The sequence below is a fragment of the Dendronephthya gigantea genome, unplaced genomic scaffold (assembly GCF_004324835.1).
Source record: "Dendronephthya gigantea isolate DGI-Jeju-01 unplaced genomic scaffold, DenGig_1.0 000071F, whole genome shotgun sequence".
NCBI lineage: Eukaryota > Metazoa > Cnidaria > Anthozoa > Malacalcyonacea > Nephtheidae > Dendronephthya > Dendronephthya gigantea.
The window spans coordinates 457,647-475,537 of record NW_021163081.1 but is presented as its reverse complement, the minus strand read 5'-3'; the positions used below and the strand labels follow the sequence as shown (position 1 = coordinate 475,537).

The 17,891-nt window shown below is 35.1% G+C and overlaps 1 protein-coding gene across 1 annotated transcript; it reads left to right on the top strand.

The window, feature by feature from the left end:
* The first annotated feature begins 6,051 nt into the window (after positions 1–6,051).
* LOC114531403 (zinc finger BED domain-containing protein 4-like) lies at positions 6,052–6,987 on the top strand. Its single transcript, XM_028553017.1, has 2 exons — positions 6,052–6,692; positions 6,768–6,987. The coding sequence occupies exons 1-2, from the start codon at positions 6,052–6,054 to the stop codon at positions 6,985–6,987; spliced, it is 861 nt and encodes a 286-aa protein (XP_028408818.1).
* Positions 6,988–17,891: the final 10,904 nt, after the last annotated feature.

Below are 17,891 nucleotides of genomic sequence, written 5' to 3'. Positions count from 1 at the left end.
TGTTTGTTGTTTATAAACTTATCACCCCGTATACATATAATTACGGAATATTTTTTTGGCTTGGAAGCCTCTCTCTCATCAGTGAAGACTCCATATAATGAGAGCGAGGCATCTAGGCTAAAAGAGCATCAATGATGTAATTATTGAAGGGATGTATGAATTGATTTATATAACAATGGTTATCTACAAAAGTCACTTGTTGATTCCAACTTGAATTCCAGTTTTACCAAGAAAAGAGAGCTTTGATATTGGCCACAGGTAAAACCCTCCAATATGTACGTTGTCATCATCAAATGCACCCGGTACAGGCGGTTTTGTGACGCAACTATCTTTCACACTGACCACTTCAACTACCAGGCAACCAGGCCCAATTGGTCTTCCATGTAACTGATGCTTTGCCAGAACCTTTCCCATTCCTTTGATCATGTTTTGCTCGTCCATAAGCCCAAAAACTATACCTGCGTATAAAAATTTACCTTACTATTAAAAATATTTGTGGAGAGTTTCATTGGCACTCATGTCCACGACACTCACGAATACATAGAAAGCAGGCTAAAATGTAACTTTAAACTCCATTATTTATATTATTCACAAGGAAAACACCAATATGTCCACAAGCATGTAATGGTTCAGTTTGTTAATAATAGATACGCTGGAATTATGTTTGAATTTGAAAAAGAATAGGTAAATGAAATAATAACATAGCCTGAATCCACAATGGCAAAATATAGATCTTGGTTTTATTAATTACATGGATGGAAGAAAACGCAGACATCTACCACATTCTGTTTGGAACATGCACTGGGTAATGTTGCTAAGTGCCATTAAGTTTATTTGTTTATTGTTTCACGAAAAAAAGAAGAATCGGCTAAATAAACGGATTAGCTTAGCTGATTATTGCGTATTATTATATGGCAAGCGTCACTTCCGGTGAAATTGAGCTCAGTGACTTTTCCGTAATGGCCGGCACTTTCCCATAATGGACCGGCATTACTGGCAATCAATTCAGACATTCAATTCAGGCATATACATAACATTATACTGCTTTCACAAACACCCATTTTTACTGGCGCAGTTGGATACCCATAAGACGTTGCAATGATCAAATATTTGCACCAAAATATGAAATTTAAAAATGATTATAGTATTCATGTCACTGCCTTGTTGGGGCAACCAATCAAGCGAATAAAAACTTTTGATAACTAGGCAGAACACTGATGTAATGCTTAAAAAATTTTAAATCGCATTTCGCACTTTATGAAGTGGAATAAAAATTTTAGCTAACCTTCCTTAAGCTGTAGTGAAACCCAAAAAAATTGTTTGCTCAATAATTTGAGAAACAATTAGTTCTTGGCCGTCATTCTTTGACAAAGACTGACAAGGGAGCTTCATGTCAGGTTGGTTAATGGGAGCAAGGAAAGAATGGTCTTGAAGCTGGGATTGTGAAGGCGTACTAATTGTTTCCCATGATGTACTTGGTCTTAAGCTAGTAGAAAGTGGGACTTGGTGATCAGATGCAGTCATTGGAGGTAATGTAGATGGGGGCAAAAATGGATCAGTACTAGTTGACGAACTGACATTTGACGAAGTTGAAGAAGATGATGCATTGTTACTTGCAGTATTGATTATTTCCATGTGTGATTGCAAACAAAAAGAAAAGGAGTATCTTCTCTCCCACAATCTTCGCTTTTGTTGTGCCCCGTAATGGTTTGGCTGTTTTGGATAACAACCCAATTCGTCTATGAGTTCGGACGGCAAAAACCATTAAACTTTAGTCCAAGAGATTCTGCTGCTGAATACGGCAAAAATGAAGCCTTGCCAAGTAATGTACCTCCAAAATAACGATATTATATTAATTTTGTATTCTGACTTTTTTTGTAGCGTCAGATAGAATTCACAGATAAATAGTATCATCCCACGGGAGTTGAACCCATGCTCATATCCCTGATATGTGTTAACACAAAGATGATGAAGAATTAAGTGAATTCTATTTTTTCGTAATGTCTCTATGAGCAATTCTCAAATACACTAGTGTATAGCACTTGTACAACATAGTATAACACACATAAAAATAGAGAGATTTACTTATTTTTAGGCATCTTTATATAAGGCCACATTCATCAGTAATTCATCAGAGGAAAAAATATTCTTTTTATGTCCATCTTTATAAGCCCGGTTGGCGTCGTTTTTGTTGAAGAACTCTATTCCTATTCAGTCATAGAAACTTCGCCAGCCAGGCTTATTAAGATGTCCATAAAAGAACATTTAAATTCCTCTCAGTCATGAAAGCAGTCTATGCAATTGTAAATAAAGCTTCCTTTATAAAGGTGAACCATATCTAATTTTTTCATAAAGAAACAGTAGTGAATATAACAGCATTTTTATGTATATATATATATATATATATATATATATATATATATATATATATAAATTCATATATAAATACTGCATTTTTGAAATATTAGGGGAAAACGTCAAATATAGAATGTACTTACACATCTATCTTGTTATTAAGGGAGACTAAAAAAAAATTTTTAAAAGTATCACATATGTAACAAAATCTCTGTCATTTACTATTTCTCTAGTGAATACAAAGCCAAATAAAGATAACCTGACATTAGAATGCGCTGATCGGCCTAAAACGAAATTCCCCCCTGTTTCACTGTATCTGAATTATTCAGTCGTTCAGATGATTGCATCTCTAAACAACTTCACCCATTTTATGCCCTCGTAGACTGGACCAATTTTGAATAGGCATTATAATAAGTTTTCAAAAATTATAAATTGGGTATAAATGTTCATATCAAACAGGTGACTCATGTTATGGAGCACAAAGATTAACAGTCGCATTCCACTGGAAGTGAACGGTGCCAACACTTTACCATTTTGAATGACATTTCCAAACTTTGTACAGGTATCCGGATATTCCTCAAGAAGCTTTTTGCCCAATTTTGTTGAGGCATGGTATATATTGCCACCTTCCACACAGATAACCGGGCATTCGACTCCATCTATATTATCAAGTTCTGCAACCTGAGTGTTGATAAATATTGATTAGGCTCAATTCAGGACTCATTGTAGTGCCCCAAATTCAAATCACATGCATGTGTTTTCATTCACATGTGGTTTCACGTAATCACATGTCGTGTGAATTCACACACATTCCTATAACACACAGTACATATGAACTTTGAACATGTAGGTAGCTTGTAGAAATCATAGAATTCGCTGTGTCTGCATAAGTAAACTACCTGAGAAATACAAGAGAGTTTTCGACGTTTTGAGTTTTTCAGGTAGCACTCATACTCAACGATTTCTACATTTCAACTTGAATACAAATTTTTGCTCCACCAAGTTGCATAAAAAATTCGTTAGTATTTGGTAAGTCGTTTTTGGTTTAGAACAAATATTCCATACTGAATCAGCACTGCATGTGCACTAATACACTATAACTATTTGTAGAAAAAAACTGAGATACAGAGTAAATACACTTATACTTAATAATAACATTACCACCTTCATTAAATTGTTAACAATTCTTTTACTTCTCTGCCTATCAGTGAATCATTCCCTCTATATTCCTCTTTTTGACCATCTGTCAAGTCCTTCAACTTCGCACCAAGTTCAGAGAACTTTTGTTTCTTGCTCTTGGAGTCTCATACATTTAAATAGTACAAAATGTTATATACAGTACACAATGTTAGTACATAATAGTACACAATAGCATAATACAGACTACAGTGAATGATACTATGTCTGTAACAGCTGGATCTTGCAAAAACGGATGGCTACTTTTCAGCAAATATTTTACAGATCAAAAGTAAAAGTGGGTGGTCAAAATGCTGTCCCTGTGCATGCATTTGACGTCATGACAGCTTAATGTATTTAACAAGATAAACTGGTGGGGTTTTTTCTAACCCACTTAATGTTAAATACATGAAAAATTTAACGGGAATTATTAGTAAAGTATTAATTATGATCCAGTATAACACGATTGATTGTTATATTTTTCAGGTAGTTATCCCATATATCAACTTATTACAAAATTTATCCGGCAAAGAATCTATGTACCTACACTGGCAACCCACATTTGAAATTTTATTAACATAAAACCCGACTTGCCTAATTGAGTAACGTGCATGTGAAATCTAATTGTAGGATGTACTGTGGTTTTTTAATATATACCATCAATATAATCATACCGATTGAGGCCCATATGTTATCTTCTCTCTTCTTACCAGTTGTTTTTTACAGGAATTAATGGTACATCACAATTATACTTCAGATTTAATTTACCTTCAGCAAGTTGTTCCTTAGCACAAACATTATAGCCACTCCTCTTTTGAATTAGAACTGATTTACTAGTATTTTGCCTAGGTTCACCAGATGATCGTTTGCTAGCTTTATAATTACTTATCCAGTTCTAAAAAATAAGGTAAACTAAAGTGATTATCCCATGAAAAACGAAGCACAAAAATGTCTGGTTGGTATTAGATTAAGGTACTGTACAACACATACAATAAACCTTTCCAAAAATAGCTTGATTGCATAGAAAAAATAGTTTGAAATCAAGCCAGACAATGCAGTCCATTGTTAAATAAGCAGTTTTCATTGCCATTTGTAATAAAATACAGTTTATAATCACAGACAGTGTGATATGCAGAGTTATCAAGGTCTTGGTAAGCGTTATCAGCAACCCCTCTGCATATCACAAAAACCAAATTCAATAAAGGTTTTATTATACATTTGAAGAATAGTAAACATAGTATTAACAAATGAAAAACCTTATTTAATAGCAACATCCAAAAATTCATCAATTATTAATATATAAATACATTCAAATGAATATCACTTGTTAACCACCACAGGCTTACTTGCAGATAACTCAGTTATCTGCTAGCAGAACTGAATTTTGTGTGATTGCACGATTTATCTGTCAACTATTAGCCAATCAAATTGCTTTCACTACTATAAGGTACAATAATAACAATTAATTGTTGGTTAATTAACTAAACCTCCAGCACTCAACTTAATCAACATTTAAAATTTTCCTGGCTCTAGTGGTAGTGGTGGGCCGATACCGATACCAAATACTCAATACCATAGATACTTAGAAAAGTATTGATACTTTCGATACCAAGAAAAAGTATCGGCATTTTTAATGCCACCAGCCTGCACATTTTTGTCAGCGGTAACGTATAAGCCGTTGTACTTTGTTTAACTCTAAGTGTTGATTGTTGAAATTTCCTAGAGGCTAGAGACATGAATTATGGATAAAGGTAATTATTTCCACTTCAATTTTGTGAAGTTTTCCTAAATTTTTGAAAACAAATATATTTTGTTTTATGATCTATGGAAGGAGAAAGTTCCGGGAGTCATAGTTTGACTGGAAAGCGTTTAAAGAGTGTCTGTAATGTTTGCTCGGAAAGTTTGAAGCATTCTAACAATACTTCAAATATTTTCAAGGTATTTTTAATATATTGTAATTTGTAAAAAAATCCTAGTGCAATATTTTTAATATATTGTAATCTGTAAAAAAATCCTAGTGCAATAGTTACCTATAAAACTTGTGTAACGAAATTCATTTCTCTAGTGATTATTAATGCATTTATTTTTAAACAACTATCATTTAAAGATAAAGCACCCCAGTCAACACAAGGAAGCAGAAAAATTAAAAAAAGAACAAGAGCATAAAAATGAAAAACACAGGAAATTGAAAGGTGCCAATTTTCTGCAGACATTACTAGCCTCCATTCAAAAATACTTTAAATACTCATTGATTTCCACAAAAAAGAATATTATTGATGATGCTGTATTTAAAATGATTGTGAAGGACATGCAACCAGTTTCAGTTGTTGAGAATGAAGGATTTCAATTGTTGTTAAACGTCCTTGACCCGCAATATCAAGTACCATCTCGAAGAGCAATCATGAGAATGTTGCCAGAGGAGTACTCTAAAGAAGTCGAAGTAGTGAAAAAGAAATTTCTGCCGTGTCAAATGTTGCTCTGACAAGTGATCTGTGGACTACTCGAGCAACAGAAAGCTACATGACAATTACCTGTCATTTCCTCACAGAAACGTGGGAGCTCAAGTCTTTGGTGTTAGAAACATTACTTTTCGAACTAAGCCACGCTGCAGAAAATATCGCAAATTCACTGAGAAACGCTGCAAAGAAATGGAACATTTCAGAAAATATCATTGCCATAGTAACAGACAATGCGTCAAATGTGGTGGCAGCTGTAAAAATTCTTGGTTGGAACCATGTTCCCTGCTTTGCGCACACGCTTAACCTTGTCGTATCTGAAGCAATAAAATCAGATGAGTGTGTGAGTGAGATTAAGAAAATGTGCAAGCAGATTGTAACATTTTTTCACCAAAGTGTCAAAGCTACAGAGAAATTAAAGGAGGTGCAAAATAAACTAAACCTCCCGGAACACAAACTAATACAAGAGGTGGACACAAAGTGGAACTCAACCTTTTTTATGTTTAGTTGCATTTTTGAGCAGCATGATGCTATAACTACTGCTCCATGTCTATCAGGTCGCAATGATTTGTTCCTTGCAGTCGACGATTTCCAGTTACTGAAAGCTTCATTGTCAGTTTTGCAACTATTTGAAACAGCAACGCGAGAGATCTCAGCTGACAAATATTTATCTATCTCAAGAGCAATACCTCTCACAAGATCACTGTAACACTTGACAGCTAGGACCACACATGAAGATACTTCACTCGGGACAACTCTGAGTGCTCAAATGCAACGTAGATTTACAGCAATAGAGCGTGCCCATCTTCTTGCAATCTCAACGATCTTGGATCCAAGATTAAAGAAGTTTGCCTTTTCTAATCGTGAAGCTTCTCGACAAGCAGAACAGTGGGTATTTCAGGAGGCTAGAGCTTTTATTCTACCACAGTTGAATACCAAGAGGCTGGCAGAGGATGAAGGGGATGAACCTGAGAAAGTTAGTAAATCCCCTGGTTTGTGAGATATGTTTGACCAAAAAGTTGTTGATTCTACAAGAAATGTCAAAAGCAAGGCATCAGTAGAAGCCGAAGGTTACTTTGCTGAAGAAGTACTATCAAGAGCTGAAGATCCGCCGGTATGGTGGAAGGTAAATGAGAAACGGTTTAATTTGCTGTCACAACTGGCTAAGAAGTACTTATGTATACCACGTATGTCCGTCCCTTCAGAAAGGTTGTTTTCCAAGGCAGGAGAACTTGTTTCCAGTCGGTGAAGCAGATTGAAACCAAAGAATGTTGATATGATGTTGTTTTTGAACAAGAACATGTAATAAATTAAATGAGCTTATTAAAGTGCCCATGTCATAAAATTGGAATTTATCTCATTAGAATCGCCGTGAAACGTAGATTACGAAAATAGTAATCACATTTGAAACTGAGTTTGTTTCCGCGGAGAAATAAAGCAATAAAGTTTGAAAATTTCAATTTAACGGCAAAAGTTTTTGAAATCCGCGACAGTCGGAAACTGGTAACTAACACGTCACAATAGGAACTCGCATATTGCGCCTTTAGATAAATAATAGTATGTACTACAAGAGAAGCAATTTTATGCCAGCTATAAATTCGGTTATTAAACATGGCAGAAATATGTCTTCATCAAGTTTAGCTATTGAGAAGTTACCAAAGGAATGACACTGATCAGAATGTTTTCCTGCCAATGCAATGCCAAGAAAAAACAAAAGTTAAGACCATGAACGCGGCTCAATGTCAGCCTTGTCAGGTAGTAAGAACACTTCGGACCATACATTAACGAACCAGATGCCGATGATAAGCTGAAAAGCTATCGCGAAATGGAGCAATCGTGCAACGATCATGGCATCGAAACTACAACGAAGACTTGATCGTAGGCGTCAGTAAATAGCAAATGTTTTCTTATTATCTTGATTGCGCGACTTGCTTTCCGTGACCCCAGAACATAATATCATTATGCTAGATATACAGTATTCAAATTACAAATAGATTCTATGGTAGTAATCTGGCAATTGTACTTAACTTAATTCTAAAGTTTCGTCCTAGTTGATTGTCATTCGTAATTGCGCACATACAGTTCACCCGGGTGTAGATAAAAGGCGGACGCGGAACCCTAATACATCTTACTGCCCTATATAAATATTATATTAATAGCATTATGATTGAGGTTTTCCTGTGGCTCATGAGTGCCGGTATTTTTACAATGTGTTTATGTGTAGTTAAGTCACGCATGCCTGTGTGATTCTCTGGTTTATTTTCATTACAAATCAACTGTAATTATAGTTTATCCTTTTCTATTGTGCATTGGTATCGGTATTGGTGTCAGTATCGAAAAAATTGGCCAGTATCGGTCAAGTATCGAATCAAAAAAGCTGGTATTGCCCACTACTACCAAGTACTCTAGATTATAGGTTAGTTTCTTCATATATTTTTCAATTTTATTTCTTGCAATGTTTTAACATTTTGATGTCCAACCAATGTTAAGGTGAGGGCTCACAGTGTGGGTTGGGGTTAGTTTTGGTTTTAGAAATGTTAAAGTCTAAGACTAAACATGTGAATACTTCAACTGCAATACAAATGGCAAATGAAATTTCCAGTCACCCTTTGATGAATAAAATTGTCTGGTGTTAGACAAAGTAAAATACCAATTAAAGCAGGGAGCATCAGGGCACAATGCTACGCTATGAGTTGATGTCTCAGAACAATATATTAACTATTAATTCATTACTATTCTTTCCAGAATTTGTTGGGTGCAAAAGTGTGTAATAAATTGTAGAAATTGCACAATGAATCAAACACCAACAATGTTGCCTGTATTCTTAAAGACTCACACTCACTCTCACCAAGTGTGTCCCAGTGATCATGTTTATGCTGATCAATGAGTCCTTCCTTAGTCAATAGCAATATTTAATTTGTGTGCAATATTCAAAATTAACATTTACTGGAGCAAAAATACCATTATAGATTCCATAGAAATTGGAAAATTCAATTTAGTGTCATTATACCTAACGTTTAAGCTCATTAAAAATCGCTGTTTCAAAAGATCTCCTCCTCATACTGATTGTCCTTAGGTCTAAAGGTAAAGTATTCCAATCATTTAGTGCACTATTTATAGAGTTCATTAATCCCCATTTGGTTGTAGCTCGTTCCTTTCGTATGTTATCTTTTGTTCGCGTGTTATAATTGTGAATGTCCGTTCCTCTAACTATCACATCGTTTCTGTCACTGTCATGAATAAGATCGAATGTAAAAAGACAACGTTGCAATTTTCTTCTAGCAGACAGATCTAACCAATTCAGTTTTAACAAAGCTTCGCCTGATGAAGAACGTGATGGTCTATCCAAGATCGATTTGGCTGCTTTATTTTGCAGGATTTGAATTGAATCCATTAAAACTTTGTTATTCTTATCTCCCCATATATTATTAGCATATTCTAATATAGGTGTGATCATGGTTGAGACATATAGTTTCCTTGTATAAATGGGGAAGCAGGTGCTTCAACCTTTGAGAATACCCAAACTTTGCGCGACTTTACTCTGAATCTGATCAATATGATTATGCCATGTTAGATGTTGATTGATAATCACGCCAAGATACTTGAACTCTGAAACATTCCCCAGCTGCTCATCCCCAACTACAAGCTCAATAGAATTGAATTGTTTCAGTTTGCCACTACTACCGATAATCATAAATTTTTATTTCTCAAGGTTTAGTGTGAGCTTATTATCACGTAACCAAACCGAGGTAGCTTTCAGATCTAAGTTCAGTTTCAATTGCAGACCAGCGACAGAGCTCTCGTGACAATAAAAAGCCATATCATCAGCAAAGATAGTCATCTTAGAATGTTGTAAGACAGACTGAACTCCATTTAGATACACAAAGAACAACAGCGGTCCTAAGATGCTTCCTTGTGGCACCCCTCAGGTAACATTAGCAGGAGGCAAAGTCGCATCACAACACATCGTTTGTTGACTCCGGCCACTACTAAGATAGGAGTTGAACCAAGAAAGACTCTTACCTGACACACCAATATTCCTGAGTTTACGAACAAGAATGGTGTGGTCGACGGTGTCGAAAGCCTTCTTCAGGTCTAGGAACACCACGCCTGTTACCTTTTCACCATCCATACTCTCCAGAATCTGGTCTGTGAAGCCAGTCAGGGCCACAAAAGTTGAACGTCCTTGGCGGAAGCCAAACTGATAATGTGACAGTAACTTATTCTCTTCTAAATAAGCATACAGTTGTACATGTGCCGCTTTTTCCATAATCTTACTCACAGTTGGTAGGATTGATATAGGACGGTAATTGTCCTTTCGAGATTTATCTCCTCATTTAAACAATGCCGAGACCCTTGCTGATTTCCATATCTTAGGGAAAATCCCATTTGAGAATGATTTGTTTATTAACTCTGTTAAGACTGGAGAGATAACATCGGAGGCATCCTTTAATAAGCGGGCGCTCAACTTATCCAGACCAACAGCTTTGTTTATTTTTAATGATTTTTAGGGCTTCCCTAACAAACTCCACAGAGACATTGTTGAGATGAAAAGTAGTGGACAGTGAGCTGACAACAGGAGTGACAGGGGTCATACGACCAAAGGCCTTTGATAGTGTTTTACCAATAGACACAAAGTAATCATTCATAATCTTTGCAACAGATTGTTCGTCAGTGTGCAATCTTCCTTTTTCAAAAACAGAAAATATAGCTGATCCTTTATTACTTGGAAGTATTTCTTTTATTACTCGCCACATTCTGCTACCATCATCCTTCACGTCTTCAATCAACTGACAGTAATATTTTGATTTCAAGTTCTTTTCTTCACGGTTGGAAAGGTTTCGCAACTTTTTGTACATGTTCCAGTGATACTTACTATTCGAACAGCGGGCTTTTTTATGGTGATAGTCTCGCCTATGCTACCAATGGCAAATGTAGGCAAATGGACAGACAAATGGTTCGCTGTTCAGTGTTTACTATGCTCAGACGAGCCGCATTTTGCTTAGAATGAAATGGTGGACATTCTGAGGATTAACATCACAAATAAATCGCTTTGTTTTTGTGTCGAGTTTCTCGCTTTAATTTATTCATTTGCCTAGCTTTGCATGAGATCGGTCACGCTAAAATCAACGGTGCATTTAATCCACTGCGCGCAATGAAATATTTGTCACCTTTAGGGGTAGCGCGTTGCTCCCAGTATGCATTATTTTTCCTGAAACTTTGACAGTTTATTAAAAAGCTTTCCTACTTTTGGACAGCTAAATAATATCTCAATTTCATCTTCACATTTTCGCACGCAAGCCCTCTCAATGTTAGTGGAAAGGAACCACTCCCCTGGTAACATAAGTTTGTTAATGAAAAACCAAACTGGCCCTAGGTATACTAGATAAGTCTTAACTATCTCTAGGAACACAAAAATTTGCCAAATTCTGCAAAATACCCTGAAAAACGAAAATTTTACATTTGGGACACTTTTTTTGATACACCCTGTATAGTCGTCCATCATCAGATAGAATGAGGTAATCGCTGTCTGCATTGAGTGTGTGATATACCTGCAGCGAAATAAAACATATTCCATGGAGTTTCAGTTATTATATGATATATAGCAAACTACATAAATACTTTTATGAAGTCTACTGAATTATAGTCATCATGCATTACCTGTCTGCTTTTCATCAAAAGAGTGTTAAACTTGGCATTTATTATGTTGGCCAAAGGATATCTGGTTTTAAAAAACCCTCTGATTTCCAGTAATATGGATAATGAAGCCATTATCTTGTCTGAGAATGATGCACTAGTCATGTATAATAATATTTTAATTTTTTTTGAAAGATTATACAATAGACTGTAGTTTCAGATTTGTGGGACTTTAATTTTCCTGATGCATTTCGTAAAATTTGTAGAAATAGTTCATGCGTGCACAAACCTTATACTATTTACTAGTAGGATTTTATGTCAGCCAGATTTTATATCACATGCTGTATCAGGTTTCTGGCCATAGTACCATTTTTTCACCAAATATTCGCAAAAATCATGCGATTCGAATGATATGTATCATTACCTGGTTGGATAAATACTCCAATAGTTAGCCGGGAGAAGAGTCTGAGAACTAAGTAGGGTTTTGAAGTCATACGGGGCTCGGAACAAAATCGACTAGTGTCACATTACAGTAAATATATATGTTGTGTGCATCAAAGTTTGTATACTTTGCATTTCAAAATACCGGCTAGATGTGTTGTATATGGTTGTTCCAACACACCAGATGCCTAAAATCAAATGTATAATGGAGCTTTGCACCCAGAGGCAGTAAGGAGATAAAAGAAATGAATGGCTTTGTTAAATTCAAGAACGCTGGATGGGAGCCATCATGTGAAAGCCATGTTTGCACCAAATATTTTAAGTCTGATGTTTTTTTGGGAATTCGCCTGGTTTAGAACAACGCACATTCCCTCGACTGAAGAGAGACGAAATTGGGGTTGGCTTGTATCCATTGATACAAATTGTGGTCGAAAAACAGACAGAGTTATCTGCAGGGGTAATTCAAAGCAAGTTGAGAATGTTACAGTTGTTACTCATGTTTTAGACTTATTTATCGAGAAATTATGTGGGCAATTCATTAGAGTTGGACATTCTAAATGCCGTTTTAGATTATGAGAGAAAGCGCATCCCATAGTGAGGAATCAGAACCATCTGTAACAACAGAGTGAGACACTGGCACAAAAAGCAAATTGTTTATAAGAAATTGAAATTGTTTACATTGCTATGTAGCCTTGGGGTTGTTTCCAAGAACACTGGTTCTCATATGAGACGAATAAATAGAAGTCGTCCAAAAATGAGGCCACTCTGACAAAGTGTTGCCAGACTTGTGTAGGGCTAATTAAGAATACCATTACCATCCTTTGTCCATAGTTATGATGTCTTACATAAATAAATGTTACATGTTGGTGCTTTATTAATATTTATTTATAATGTTACATAATTATTGATATGTAATGTTATAATAATGTTACATGTTGGTGCTTTATATTTAATATATCTATATTTCAACAATGAGTAATAGAGCCTGCTGCTTTAACACTTTTTGTCCTAGTGGCCTCATTTTTGGACGACTTCTATGTATTCATATTAGGACCAGTGTTCATTGAAAAAACTCCCAGGCTATATAGCAATGTAAACTATGTTTGTAAACAATGATTTACTTATAATATACGAGTCAACGACTAGCTCAAACAAGGACGAGCAGTAAGACCTACTGGTTAAAATTTTGGTGTTTTTACATCTCAAATTGAAATGAGAAAAATTAACCTTCAAGTGTTCTCAGTTCTTTTGTTCCCTGGGCAATTTGCAACAAACTATGCCCTTTCATGGGTTGTTGACATTCCTTGCAACGTGTTTTGCTCGGACTGACTTGAACTTTAAACAGGGTTCGATCGCCCTATCTTCAGAGTGATAAAATTGGAAAATTGATTATTAAACGAAGCCAGGCTCTCTACTTCCAATATTCTGTTATACGAAGGATCACAACTTTATTGTTAGAAAATTGTTTTAAAACGCGGATATTCGAAGCAAGATTTTACAAGATAACTGGCTCTTGATAAGCTTTATCGTGGAGCAGCGATTTCATGCGAGCAACTGTGTTGATGTTAGACTTCAATAGACGAGGGAATTTGATGATCACAATATCCCTGCTGAACATGAAAACTAAGACTGTGTTGGTAAGAGAAACGTTTAACATGGATATAATATAACAAATATAGTAATATACCTAAAAATATAATGATTAAGAGTGTTCCATGCATGTGACAAGTTTGTTCACAGTTATTGATTTCATGCCGCTTTTTGTGTAACCTGATCAATTATCAATATATAGTATATATCATAATCTTCCTAGTTCCTATGCTCATAATATTATGGTGATAAAACTTATCCCGTCGTTAAATGAACCAGAATGGATAAGTTAGAGTGTTTGATAATTTGCATTATATTGAAGTTTGGGATGCATATTATAATATTTGCATCTATTTATAGCATATTATGTTTGTTATGATTAGCATGGTTTTGTGAAGTTCTAGCACGCCTAATGCATCTTACGCGAAACACAATATTTCTGCTTATTTTATTTGAGGATATTGTTTAATTTGTGTTAAATCAACTATTGCTATCATAAGGGGATAAAAGTATATGTGAATGCGAAGTTGTGTGTTTTGAAATATGACCCTCGCCAGGTCTGTTAATAAGCGGAATCTAGTATGTCTTTCCTGGGCATTGTGATGAACCCTAAAATAGGCCGAAATAATAAAAATTCCGATCTGCCGATTTGAAAAATTCCTCACTATAGGATGCACTTTCTTTCATAATCTAAGAGGGCATTTAGAATGTCAAACTCTAATGAATTACCCACATAATTTCTCGATAAATAAGTCTAAAACATGAGTAACTGTAGTATTCTCACCTTGCATCAAATTGCCCTTGCGGATCTTGCAGAAAAGGCCATGTGTCTTTCGACTGCAATTTGTATCGTTGGATTTGTATCATTGGATACAGGCTAATTCCAATTTTGTCTCTCTTCAGTCAAGGAAATGTACGTTGTTCTAAACCAGTCGATTTCCCAAAAAGTCATCAGGCTTAAAATATTTGGCACAAACATGGCTTTCACATGATGGCTCCCATCCAGTGCACTTGAATTTAACGAAGTCTATCCATTTCTTTCGTCTCCTTACTGCCTCTGGGCGCAAATCTCCATCATACATTTGATTTTAAGCATCTGGTGTGTTGGAACAACCATATAGGACACATCTAGCTGGCATTTTGATGATGAAGTGGATATTTCATTTTCTAGTCATGTGAAATTTAATACTTGATAATATGCCTTTACCTATCTTCGCTATTTCACATTTTTACTTTTCCATGCAAGGCTACTTTGCACTGGACAGCTGCAGAATCAGATAAATTTCACATTAAATTTCAAAAATATTTCTGGCTAGCTGCCAGTATTCTTGTGTTCCACTATAGCTTGGAGATATCGAAAGCTATAATTTCTTGTATACTCACAGGAAATTCTGGTTTATGTGATAATACAGAAACTTTGACTTCATCATGCATGTATAAGATCTATCCTGCTGAAAAATGGATTTAGCCCATTAGTTAATTTTAATAAATCTTTGGTCATAATACTTACTCCATGGTGACAAACAATGTGATAAAATCCACCAGTTTTCCCAGGAAGTTTTAAAAAGTTGTGTCATGAAGTAAAACCAGGAGTTGAAGATAACATACATCTTGTCACATCAGAAGAAAAGGTAATTTATATACCTCTGGCTCGATACTTAAAACCTCGCCATCCTACAGTAAACCATGATCTACATATAATATATTATTACACAATTATAATGAAATGAAACATCATACTGTCAAGATTTTAAAAAAAGGCACTCTGTTTTTTGTGTTCAGAGTTTATATCGTTCTCATTTCGCCTGGCATCAGGCATTATTGGCAGCCATTCTTCAATCTTCATCTTCAATGCATTTTAACTTCTGGTGTAAACAGCCCTTTCTATTGCTTTTTGTTTTATTCTGGCCAATAGTTCCTCTAACAAAATCATGCTGCTGTGTTGCTTGTTTTCTTTGATAGATCTTATCTATAAATTTGACAAGTTCATATGTCTATTTGAATGCACTAGCTACTGATTTAAGTCATGAACAAGTATATTATTGCATATATTATCAAGTTTCAACACTATTCCTAAAACAGTATTAACAAACCGGTGAATTGTTCCATCAAGTTTTTATCATTTCCATCTCCTAGACATACTTCAGGGCATACTCCGCATATTCCACTAACACTGTCCAGATTTCTCTCAGTCATTGCTTCAAATGCCATTAGTCCATTATATACAATATCTTTTAGATATTCTATTTCATTTTATGATGATGCATTTACCTTAACATATAGTTCCATATGCTATAGTTGCATCTTTCTTTTACAATACATTTTCTTAATTTCTATATTTTGTAATCATACACCTTCTTAGGTGCACTGTTTTGTGTATATCCATTACTACTGCCGGGTAATCTATTACAAAAAATGCATGCAGATGTGACTGGCTAAATGGAGAGTTATGAAATGGATAGTTATCTTTAGAGAAGTATCATTTTGGAGAGTTATATTCGGAGCACCCCATTTTCCACAATGACTTCATCAAATTTCTTACTTAACTCCCCCAATGTTTCCTAAACATACTTCCATTACTCATAAATCATTAGTCTGAGATAACTTTGCAGTTATAGTAATTATATTATCTTTATATAGTTGTCCATCATCAGATAGAATGAGGTAATCGCTGTCTGTATGTGAGTGTGTGATATACCTGCAGCGAAATGAAACAGATTCCATGGAGTTTCAGTTATTATATGATATATAGCAAACTACATAAATACTTTTATGAAGTCTACTGAATTATAGTCATCATGCATTACCTGTCTGCTTCTCATCAAAAGAGTGTTAAACTTGGCATTTATTATGTTGGTCAAAGGATATCTGGTTTTAAAAAACCCTCTGATTTCCAGTAATATGGATAATGAAGCCATTATCTTGTCAGAGATATTATGAAACCTAAGACTTAGATGACGACAATACAACAGACATGAGAACTTTCCCACACGAAATTTCTGTTCTACCCCGATGGTCACTGACAATCAAAACACCTGCGAGCAAACAAATGAAATTCCTGCAAGAGGTAAACAATATACTATTTGTCATGTGTAGTTTGCAAGTACGAGAAAATTAATTACCATATTTATATGTGTATGCCTATATATATGTATATGTCTTTTTCAACCATAACTAAAATTAAAGCGTACCTAAAGGAAAGTGGTAAGTCAATACTTTTACAGTAATGTTAATACTTCAACGTCCTAAATATGATTGACATTCAACCAACAATATATTGTTTTCTTCATTACATGCTGTGCAACTTCTGCAAAAGAAAGCTAGAAGATAATTTTGTTTAAACATTAAAAAACAAATAAAGTAAGTAATAAAAAGTTGTGGAAACATTAAGTATTGCAGTAAAGTAATAAAAAGTTGTGAAAACTAGATACAATAAAATACTGCATATAACAATATGTGCTGTATAATGGCTGTTTCTTCGCCCTATCTCAGGGCTCATCAGCTTGTTAGGAAACATTAAGTATTGCAATAATTATTAGGCCTAGGTCAAATGTTGTACTTCTCATGCACCGAACCTAATACAAAAGTTCAACGTTAGATCGACTGGGTCAAACGTCAAATTTAACGTGCCACACAAAATTCACATTCTCATGTTACATGAAGTATTCACAACAAAATTTTAAAACCAGAAAAACGCGAGAAAAACAAAAAATGAATGTTTATTGAAAAAAATTGCAAAAGAATGCAACGGATGTCAAAAACTATTGAATACGGGTATGATATTGGCTTTCTCGCATAGAGGAATAGTACTAGAGGCAGACTTAGTAGCTGCTATAGCTTTATAGTCCAAAAAATCCAGTTTTTGATATTGCTCATGCAGAATTGCTCATTAAGAAACAAAGGTTGGTGGAGCTTGGTTTGGAATTCTGATGAACACTTTTGGAAAACTTTACGTGTATCCAGAACCACATTTAGTTACATTCTTTCACGTATTTTCCATAAGTTAAACAGTCTGTGAAGATCCTGTTTCTCCTTAATGTCGCTAAAGATTATGTCTCTACCATCTTGGAAGAGGAGACTACTTTTACCCTCTATCGGAGATGGTTGGCCTTGGACGATCTACAGTTTCCACAATTGTTGGTTAAGTAACCAAAGCAGTTGTAACTTCTTGCAGAAGAATGTGTCACTTCTCATCTGCTGAAATCAGAAAAGGATTTCAGGAATAAAATTTTAGAT

Excerpts from the sequence above, each read along its gene's own strand:
- LOC114531403 (XM_028553017.1), top strand. The coding sequence starts at position 6,052 with ATGACAATTACCTGTCATTTCCTCACAGAAACGTGGGAGCTCAAGTCT. Across the intron at positions 6,693-6,767 it reads ATACCTCTCACAAGATCACT|ATTTACAGCAATAGAGCGTG; the intron begins GTAACACTTGAC and ends AATGCAACGTAG.